Raw genomic sequence first — 11085 nt, 5'->3', positions numbered from 1 at the left:
ATTCCTGGGAGACGAGAACACGCCCCTTCCAGGCTCTGGCTCCCATCTACAGAAGGCTCTGGACAAACCACACCAGCCAGGCAGCCTAGAAAAGGCTACTGGGAGAGTGCCCCAGAGGGAACGGACTAGTCACGCACAGAGCCTGGTGCACGCCCGGCAACCCCCGCAGTCTCACCCAGGCCAGAGCGCCTCGGAGAGAGCTCCCGGCCTCTTTAGCAGACAGAGGGAGTCACCAACCTGACCCCAGGCAGCCAGCCGTGCAGTGACCATTTTCACACACCATGACTAACAAGAGAGCGTAAAGATGTGGGACCGGGCCAGCCCGGGCAGCTCCTCAGCCTGGCTGCGAGCCCGGGGGCAAAGTGGCCACTGTCCACGCCTGGCTGACGTGGAGGCTGCAGCACAGGCAGGCTGCACAGCCCGTCCCCAGTCAGGAAGCTGATCAGAGGGGGTGGCGCTGGTCACAGTCTAGGGAGGGAACCCAGGAGTCTCCTCCAGCACCCAGCTGGTATCGAGCACCCAGTGTGCAAACTGGAAATAAGCCAAATGTTTCCTTTTAAATTGGCCTCTGTGTTCAAACATTTCCTAAAGAAACAATGCTGAAGATTCCAGACTGGCCCGCATTTTCCCTATCGGGCAAAAAGACCAGGGAACCGATCTGAGTCCCAGGCTCTGGAAGGAAGGCCTTACTGAGTACCAAAGGGAGGGAAGCACCTCACTGAGCCCTCCGCTGGGCAGAATGTCCTTCTTCCCGCGTCCTCTGCAGTCCTTGCTTCCTCCTGATGGTCTCTCCCAGAACCCTCACCCGCCCTTGCTGCCCCTCAATCCCACACCCCTCAGTAAATCCCAATCTTGCATCTCCACCTCCTGGTTTGACAACAAAAGGAGAAATACACAAACACGACAAATTCATATTACTGTGTGAACGGCTGGTATCTACGCTCAGGCTTCCCTGTGGGGAAAGTGCTGGTTTCCCAAAGGAATCTCTAATTTGAGGAACGTCGGGAGATATACCAAACCAAGTGCAGGGTCCTGTGATGGACAGTAAGCCGCTGGAAGACAGGCCCGAGCTGCCAGGACACCTGACCTCACCGTTTGCAACACCAGGCCCGGAGCACACTCGCTCTGCGCCGGGTCAGTGCTTCACGTGAGCTGCCCATGGAGTCCTCAGGACACCTTTCTCAGGTGGGTACAGTCATCATCCCCATTTTAAAGAACAGGAAACTGAGGCACAGAGAGATTGGCCTCACTGCTGTCAGGGAGCAGAGCTGAGCTAGAGCACAAGGAGACCTAGCTCCTCTCCCTCCTACAGACGGTGCTTTCATCTCCATGCTCAGAGGAGTGCACAAATTACTCCGCCAACCTTCCCAGTGAGCGCGGAAAGGGACCTACGAGACCAGCGCCAACCACGATGCTAACCACCGAGCAGCACGGCCCCTGCTGCTGAACACGCCCGTGCACACCATTACTCTGCCTGGTGACGGTAAGCACCATGTATTCGGCTCTTACTACGAGTGAGTTATCCAAAGGCACTTTACATGCATCATCTCACTGAATCTTCACGACAATCCTATCATTAAAAAAACTAGTCTCATCCCCACTTCACAGAAGAGGAAACCGATGCTCAAAAAGAACTCTTTCACTTGCTCAAGGCACAGCCCAAGCGCAGAGCTGGATCGGGACCCAGGCAGTCTGACTCCAGGACTAACGCCTAAGACTTCGTATTTCCAGCTACCCCTTCCTTGACTTCTGAATCTTGCAGTACCTAGAGCCCAGGAGACTGGTTTTAGCTCATCATTTCTTCTGTTTGGCTGTGCTCCTCTCTGTCCTTTCATAATGGCTGCCATGGACCAGGGTGTGCAGGTGAGGATGAAGGAGAGGGGTGCAGGGTCAAGGCTAACCAGGGCAGTCTACACTTGGTGCTATGACAATTCGATCGAGGTGAAAGGACACCTGTAAGAACCTGATACCTCTGCTCATAATGACAACCTAGAACAATCCTAAAGTTGCGATGATTAAGCTCTGGGGGCACCTAAGTGATCTTCTTTCTGTGACATTCTGAATGAGCCTGTATCGCAGACAGGTATCCACTGTGCAGAGAGAGAAGGGGCCGGGTCTGGGCCTGGTGGTAGGGAAACCACCTAAAATAGAAGTTGGTTATTGATAATTCACAAAAGAGCGCAGCGCACTCCCTAAGAGGTTGGTGGACTGACTTTCCCTCCCCGGTCCTCACTTTGCTGCCAAGATGACAGCTGTCACAGAACACCTAACTTCAGGTGCGGGAGCTCAAATTAGCCTGACTCAGTCAACTCCAAAAGACTCTACCAAGTCCAGCCCCTACTAAGCACTGGCTGTCACCTGGGCTCACTTAGAAGGGCACACTGGCTGACAAACGACACACATAAAACTGCTAACCTCAGCCCTCAAAACGCTTACTACCAGTTCGCCAGCTGACCTCACCCCGTCCTTCCAAATTACCCTGCTGGAACCCAGGCCTGGCCCCATCGCAAGATCACAGGGTTTTCTCTTCTCACAAGCAGCACAAACTCGGCTTCTCAGTAATGACTGGAAATGGAAATGCTCTTAACACACTTCATCGAAACTATAAGCAAGCGAACCACAACGGGGTTGTAAATTAAAAATTCAACAGAAAAAGCTTTCATTTATTCTTTCATTCATTCAGTGAATTTTAAGCAAATGTTTACTGTATAGCAGGCACCCTGCTGGGTGCTGAGAAGTGTCAGTGAGGAAACAAGGCGGGCAGGGACCTCTCCTCGGGTCTCTAAAGGAAAGGCTGAGCATTGCAATAAAATCATTCCAACCCCGATAACTCCAGGATGCAACAACAGAAAGGGCACCTTCAAAGATGGTTGGGAGAGAGGGACACTTCTGCACCTTCAACAAGTGACTAGATTCTGATAAGAATAGTTCAGGAGGGAACCATGGAGGAGCTGTCTTCAGACTTTCAAAGGGAGTATTCTTAGAATAAAAAGTTGCTTTTTAGTAAAGAATTAAGCATGTTAAAAAAAATAAATAAGGTCCCAGCAGGTGGCTTGGTGGTTGAAGTGCTGGACTCCACATGGCTGACCACAGTTTAGGTCCTGGACCTAGTGGCTTGCTTTCTCATTTTCTCACTTTCTCTCTCCCTCTCTAGTGAGCATGAAAATAATAATAATAATAATGAATAAAATGAAATAATTCTTTAACAATAACAATAAATAAAAGGCACAGCCCGGCAGGGCCTTGTTCTGGATCCATTCCCCAGTCCCGGTAGAACACAAGGGCTCTGAGGTCGTGGCTAGCTCAGACACCACTGGGGAAAGGCTGGCCTGGCTGGTTTTCCAGGCAAATACACAAGGAGCCTTCTGCACAAACAAATGCGAACAGTCAAAGCCAGAATAAAGCTTGCGACAGGATGCTGGAAACCTCTGCAAAGGGACCTTCGGAATGAGTGCAGCCTAACTCCCAGCATATCTGAACACCCTCAGCAACATAAAGCCTGTGCTATCTCACAGTAAGGACGGCGTTGCTGCCAATTATTTTCTGCCCCAGTCAAAAGAGCTTGTCATCCTTCCACAGAACAATTATCGATAGGTGCATAATAGTTAAAAGTCAAATTCTTTCCCCAATTCAGCACAGGAAAAGTGCTGCTCATAGCAATTTGACATCATTTCATTAGATGAGATTAATTTTTAAATGTGTTATCCTAACAATTATGCCAACTACCATGTAATTAATATTCCAACTGACTTTACAAAAATTACAAAATCCCCTAAAGAAAATAATTAGTCATTAGGCATGAACGAGACTTTTCTGTGACCAATTGCACATAAAACAGAAAGTTCAGCTCATAATGGTGGTTGCAAAGCTGCTCCCACTCCCCTTCAGTTCTCAGCCAGCGGTGCGTGAAGCTGACATTGGCAAGTTACCCCAACTTCACTTAACATGTTAATGCACTTACTGCTTTAAACTCTTTGAGGGTAAAATGATGAATGATGAAAGCTTTAGCAATTAAAAAGCTCTCTTCATTTGTAGGAGAGGAAAGATAAACACATATAATTAATTGTTTGTTTCTTCCAAGTTCCCAGTTGGAAATTAGAATACTGGCTTATTTCTTCAGGCCACTTCTTCGGTTTACTGTGTGTGTGTGTGTGTGTGTGTGTGTGTGTGTGTGTGTGAATAGGTGGGCCAGCAGGAGGCATGATGGTTAAGGCACTGGACACACCCACATGGTCAAGTCCCAGACCTGGTGACTTGCTTTCTCTCTTTCCTTCTCTCTGTGTGTCTGTCTTTTCTCCGATCAAATTAAAAGAAATGAATGAATAATAAAAATTAAAATAAATAAAATTAAATAGATAATTCTTTTAAAATAAATAAATAAAATGTGAATAGGCATGCTTATCCTCGTTTTACTCTTTTTACATATTCTTATAATCCACTTTAAATCCTTTCTAGAGTAAGTGAAGGTATAAATAAGTAGGAGTCACGTAGGGCATTCATTATCTACTACAGCAGAAATTAGAAGACCATGTCTTCCCTGTCACCTATGGTCGCTGAATAATCAGTGGTTGTTATCTAGCCCCAGAACAGAGTTGCAAGGATTCTAAGCCGATACACACATAGCCCCCGCAGGGAAAAATACAACAGTTGATTAGTGATGTCTGTCCTGGAAAGAGCAGTAGTTTGAGAAGCCACATACCATGTGGGTATTATTTGCATTTCTATCCTTTGAACCACTACAAATTAGGAAAATGTTTACAGGCTCGTGAATAAAATACAAAACACCGGTAAAAGAGGGAAGATGTTTTCTGTAATTGAAATCTTAAGCAAAAGTGAACTAAAGCATCGAGTTTTACAGAAAAGAACACTGGCCTAAGTCAGGACACCTAAACTCCAGTCTAGCTGGGAAACCGCGAATAGACCAGTTCACTGGCCTCAGTCTGCTCAGCTCTGAGACAAGGGGGTTGAAACTGTGAACCGTTCTCTGTGCTGATGGTACTAGAGAGGTGGTGAAAGAACACGGTTACTTTAAAGGAGCTTAACCTCACCTGGTAAGGAAAATGCCTAAAACCTCTGCATCCTCTCACACTGTTCACGTGGGATTTACAATCTTTGATAGATTTCTACCTTATTTTTTAACCTGTATTTTTAAGCTTTAGCATCTCCAGGGTAAGAAGTTCCATACACATATTTCTTTCCCTTAAGCCAACCTCTTCTCTACCTTGAGGCAAGGATTGGAGTCAGGGGCAGCAGGCTTCTATTTTAATACTTGAACAATCACATTCGGTGAATAATGAAACTACTTTCATTCGAAAGTGTCGTCACTTCAATATAAGGACCAGTCACTTCCACTGTCAGTCCCAATTACTCACAGTGTTGAGATCAGCCTAAATCTTTTCACCACTGAGAAGTCCTCACCACTCCAACCTATTTCAAGAACAACTCTACCCAAGTGATATGCCAGCATGGCCTCCTCATCCAAACACCAAAAAGCAAGACTTCCCAGACTCCCACCAGAAGAGCATCACCCAATCACTAGGTAACTCAGGTTTGGATGACCAGAATGCTCATGGGAAAACAAGGAAGCTTAACCAAGTGGTCTGAGGTAGTGCTGTCTGTGTGAGCTGGATTGCCCCATGTCTGGCTAGGCAAGCACAACAGACATCTAGCATTTTTTGTCTGCCCTGAATCCCCTCCTTTTGGGAACTTCCTCTCTCCAACTCCAGGAACCCCACTTCCTATGTTTCAGATGATCCAAGCTAAGAATCCCACCCACAGACTCAATGACCCCTGTCAGAGGGTCCCTATGAAGTAGGGCCAGAGTCCTTTTCCAAGGCCTGACATGCACACTAGGTGTAAGAACTGTGCAAACCTACAACAGCCAAGCCATCTTTTCCACCACTTGGCGAATTTCAGGCCAACAAAAGCAAGGAGGCCAGGGCCAGCAAGCAGTCTAGTGGTTGAGGTGCTAGACTCCCACATGGCTGACCCCAGTTCAAGTCTCAGACCTGGTGACCCAAAAATCACAACAAATAAAATAGATAAATAAATAAATAAACAAATGTTTAAAATAAAATTTAAACAAAAAGGCTAGGAGACCAAGAGAGGATAAGAAAGTGATAGGTTTCTGCCACGCCACCTGCATATTCAGGTCCTCATGAGCTCAGGAGCACACAGGACACGCCCTGCATATTTAGTTCCTGGGGTCAATGAAGCTCTCCCCTCCACCTTTTTTTTTTTTTTTTTGCTTAATATAGACCAAACTGGGTTTCTGTCAGTGGCAGTCCAGAAGTCCAGAGTCCGGAGGGAGAGGCTTCATAGGCTAAACGTATGTATCCAAGCTTCAAGTTTCTTTCTTTAGTATCCCATGACAAATCACCTATTCCCTGACTCTCAGACTCAGTTTCCAGGGCTCCACTTCAAACCAAATATTAAAATATCCTCACAGAGAAATTCAGAGAAAAAGTTCTGCATATCAGAAAAGCTGCCAAGACTTATCTGTCACTCAAGACCTAAAGGGAAATGGCCTACAGAAAAGAGGAAAAAGATGATGGCTACCCAGAGGGGACAGCGCATTCACGACCATTAAGTGTAAAAATAATTACCTCCAGGGAGGTAGCCCTGCATGAGGTAAGCTTCCAAAATTGTTCCTGAAGTATATTCTAGTTCCCTATCAATGGAAAGCATAAACACACACACAAAACAACACACAGCACACAAACAAAGGGAACTTGTCAGTAAACAAATTAACTGTTTTCAGACTCATGAGCCAAATTGTGCCTGTTATTTTTAAACTACAGTTTAGTTCTCCTTTTACAGCTGTCCTAGAGAGTATGCCTGATTGCGGAAGGAATCCATGAACATCAAATTCCATGGAGCATGTTAAGAGCAATCTCCCTACAACGAGGCCTAAATTAATTAGAGTGATCTAACAGTATCCTAGTGATGGTCTTCCATCAATAATAGGGAAGACGATAGGAGGTCATAAACGATGCGAGTGGCTAGCCATTCAGACCACCAGTCCTTAACCTTCTGGGGGTCACAAACTCCTCCAAGGCTCTGACACAGCCTGGACATCTGCCCCAGACATGCACACACCATAGTACAACACGTGTAACATCAAGCGTTCATAAAAGCTGCTCCCCACCCCCAGTCTCTAGGCTAAATGCACCTACTTAGGTGGTTTTTTTTTTTAAATGTAAACCTAAGGATTATTATTAATCCTTAAAGACTTCAAAGGACTACAAAATGGGGAAATTGTGTTTTCTTATAAAGAATTATTTTATTTAACTTTATTTATTTATTTATTTGTTTCAATTTGACCAGAGAGGAACAGAGAGAGAGAGAGAGAGAGAAAGCAAGCCACCAGGTCCAGGACTCAAACTGCAGTTGGCCATGTGGGAATCCCGTGCCCCTAACCACCATGCCACCTGCCGGCCCCAAAGTGGGGAAATTCTAAGACACAAACTCTATAACCCCATGCTGAGTTAAGAACACAAAAATAAAAACATCCCCTCACTTCCCACCTCTATAGAATACAAGAATGCTTGACCTTCCTACATAGCTCCACTTAGACATCTCTTACCTTGTTGGACCATTTATATGCTTGAAGGAGTTGACTATACAAAGGAGTTTTGTCCTGCACAGGATCCAGGCTTAGCAGCCCACTGTTGTGGAGAGGATGGTTCTCAGACGGCTTGCCCACCAAGTTGCTCAGGCGTTCTAGCTCACTAAAAAGTAAACAAAGCAAATACGCCAGTGTAAAGCCAACCACATTGTCCAAAGGCTGCTCTTCAAACTCTCCGTCAGAAGTCCCTTAAGAAAAAACACATTTTGAAAGGCAAAATAAGACTATTCGGAGAGTTTACAGAAGAAACTGAGAGACTAGAAGACAAAACAGCAGGGTTGATACCAGAGACGGTATAGGAGCAGGTAGACAGTGGGAGGTGAGAGGGAGGGGCTCAGGGAAACAAAAAACAACAGGCTCAAGGGTGGAAAGTTACCCATTGAGGAGGATGTGTTCAGTAATATTTTTTACTTGCTTGACATGCAATGCATGTATGCTCTGAAAAACCATGTTGTGTGCTGTAAATACATAAAATGATTAAATGTAAATGAAATTTTAAAAAAGAAAAACAAAAGGTAAGGACAATGAAAAAAACCCTCATAAAGGAGCTTATCTTAATTTAAGTCTTTCAAGCTTTCCACAGATTCCCAGAGAAGTTCAAGACACCTGGAAGGTTAAGGACTGGTGGTCTGAATGTTTAGTGCCATTCCAAAGGAGAAAAACACTTAAGGGAAGCAGAATCGATAAGACTCCTAAAATTGGGTTTTAAAAACTGAAATTAGCCTGTGCGGTGGGGGAGGAGACTCCCTGGGATCTTGAAGTGTCACCTAACTCTGCCTCTCACGAAGGGTTTTCAGACCCACGTGCAGATTGTTCCATTTGGCGGAACAGCAAGTACCTGAATAAATGATGACTATTTATCATTCTCTTAGGGCTAGATTTGTACATGATGCTTCACAGATGGTAAAACTTAACAAAACAAAGAAGAGATAAAATAAACAAATGGAATGGGAAGACTCCATGGAGGGGGCTGTGTCAAACGGCGCACTTCCGTCTAGCAGGCAACTCTGGAGAAGCTTGGGAAAGTGCCAGCTGCAAAAGCACATGCAGGAGAATGTTCGGAGGGGCCGGCAGTTGGCCTCAAACTGCCCACGAAAGGCTCACTGGGAACAGCTGCTCAGGCCTCCTTCGCTGTGGACTCTCGGCCTCCTTTTCAGCACTACTCTACAAAGATTAAGAAGGCAAACAGGTAATGTCAACATCCTTAAAGTTTCTAACATGGTGAAGGGAAGCAAATCAAAGAGAAAATGAAAAGGAAAGAGAAGAACACTCAACACATCCCATCAAGCAGGAAAGGTTTTACCTGGCTGGCGCTTGGCACTCAGCCAGAGAGCAGCAACTGTGGGAACTGAGGTGGGATGTGTGATTTATGGCAACTACACTGGGGGCAAAGGTACCCACTGTTTGGCCACCATCTCCTCCTCCATCCTACCTCCTCCTCCCATCTGGTCACTAAGCTGACCAAGCTGAGGGGAGAGGATCCAACCAGTCTAGAAATCGCAGCATGGCTAGCTCACCAGATGCCTGCCCCTACTAAAGTCAGTTCTGAGAAGTAAAAGAAAGAAATTCTGAAATTCTAACCTTCCTGGGATGGACTTCAAGAAGAGAAGGCAAGTTCAGGACCTAATCAATCAAGAGGGCCCAGTATGTGCCAGGCCTTTTACAAACACCTTCTCATTTAATTTGTACAATAACACTTAGAAAGTAGAAGGTGGCATGTGAGAAAGAGAAGGGTGTGAACTGGTTTTTGTGTGTAAGGGGAGGGTAAGAGCAAGCACAAGCGGTTAAGAGGTTAAGGAGTAGAACAGGAGCAGCCACAGCAGGAGCGACGCTACCACGACCAGGAGGTTTGGGAGGGAGCAGAGGAACAGGACAGGCCCGGACAAGGCCAGTTTTGTCGCTCTGGGGGAGGGTGTGTGGAGGGCTGGAACTGACGACTTCCAGCTTCAGGGGCGGCGAGGTGGGGCTGATCAGATCGGGTGCACTTCCTTGGGTTTGGGGAGCGCTGATCGGGTCCCGTTTGGACCATCCGTACGGATCCGATCAGACACGACGGGGCAGAGCGCCCACAGGTGAGAAACCTGCCAAGCTCAGAGACGTGCAGGTCCACGGGAGGTGTCCCTGAGGGGCAAGCAGACGCTCAGACAGGTCGGAAAGGGAATGGAGAGCACCAGAAGGGAGAACAGCCCCTGACGCGAAGACCCGCGCGAGGTCGGGCAGGTGGAAGGGGGCGGGTCCCCCACCCCGGCGCCTCCAGCCGGTACCTACTTGAGGTCCCGGTTCACTGAATGCAAGTTGTCTTGGAAGTGCGCAATGAAGGCCTTCTCCCGGCCCTCCAGCGTCTCCTTGTTCCGCATGCCATCCTTCAGGCAGTCGAACACCCTGCTCACGCTGGAGCGCAGCGCCTGGATGGCACTGATGGCCTGGGAAAAGGCCTCCAGGTTCACCCCAACGCTCAGCACGTCCGCCATATTGCCGCCGCCACAGCAGGCTCTCCGCGGCCGGCTTCGCCAGCGAGACGCCGCGCTCACTGATGACGTGTCCGCAGAGGCCTCTGGGAAATGTAGTTGGCGGGGAGAGGGGCTGCCCGGGTAGCTGTGCCCGCACCTGCTGAAAGAGGGGTTCTGATTTAACCCAGCTAGTGCTGGCCAGGAGGTGATTCCGCGTCGGGGAAGGCAGACTGCGCTCTCGGTCTGCTCACTCGGAACAAGGAAACACAGGAAGTTCCCGCACTTCCACAAACTTGACCTGTTGGGAGTCACATGAAGAAGGATTTCACTGAGCGAAGGATATTAACCCGTTGAATAAAATGAGTCCATATTCACAAATAAGTGAGGGAGAAGAGAAATGTATTCCCTACAGTAGAATGCCAGCTAATAGGTGTAGAAGGAATGGTGGAATTAGAACATTGTCATTTGGCAGGAATCAATGGAGGCTAAAACTAGTGGATGAAAATATGAGAAGAATAACAGGATATTTACACAACCTCAGATATTGTCCCCAGGGTACACAATAAATAAGAAGAGAAAAATAATGCTCCAGTAATTCCACTTCTGGGAATATACCCAAAGGAAATGAAAGCAGGGACTAGAGGAGGTATTTATGCACATGTTCATATCAGCATTGTTCACCTGATAGCCAGAAGGCGGATGAACCCAGTGTCTTACTGTGGATAGACAGATAAATAAAATGTGATATATCCTTACAGTGGAATATATGTTTTTCGGCCATAAGGAGAAAGAGAATTCTGGGCCAGCCAGCAGCACAGCAGTAAAGACCTGTGTGCATAGGGAGCCAGACCCCAAACGGCTAAACAAGGTACAACTGCAATGCATGTGCGTGCCTGCCCCAGATCTTACCGGGATGGAGAAATGGAGGAATAAGAATTGCAGTGTCACCATTCCCCACGTATGTGTGTTGGGAGGGGGGTCTCTCCCCTACCCTCCCACCCTCCACTC

The 11085-nt window shown here is 47.1% G+C and overlaps 1 protein-coding gene across 3 annotated transcripts in view; it reads right to left on the bottom strand.

Moving 5' to 3' along the window:
* Positions 1-10119, bottom strand: part of MED27 (mediator complex subunit 27) — a 216236-nt gene extending 206117 nt beyond the window's left edge. For 2 of the 3 annotated variants that reach the window (XM_014582454.1, XM_027766647.1), the window contains exons 1-2: positions 9896-10119; positions 7586-7730 (exon numbers count right to left, since the gene is read on the bottom strand). In XM_014582454.1, coding sequence (XP_014437940.1) covers positions 7586-7730; positions 9896-10098 — 348 coding nt within the window. In that variant the 5' untranslated portion in view covers positions 10099-10119. Of the gene's footprint in view, positions 1-237; positions 321-7585; positions 7731-9895 lie in introns of those variants that run through there. The other variant, XM_006164348.3, reaches the window with a different exon arrangement.
* Positions 10120-11085: the final 966 nt, after the last annotated feature.

The sequence above is a fragment of the Tupaia chinensis genome, unplaced genomic scaffold (genome assembly GCF_000334495.1).
Source record: "Tupaia chinensis unplaced genomic scaffold, TupChi_1.0 Scaffold143602_1, whole genome shotgun sequence".
NCBI lineage: Eukaryota > Metazoa > Chordata > Mammalia > Scandentia > Tupaiidae > Tupaia > Tupaia belangeri.
This window is presented reverse-complemented; position numbering and strand designations above follow the sequence as displayed.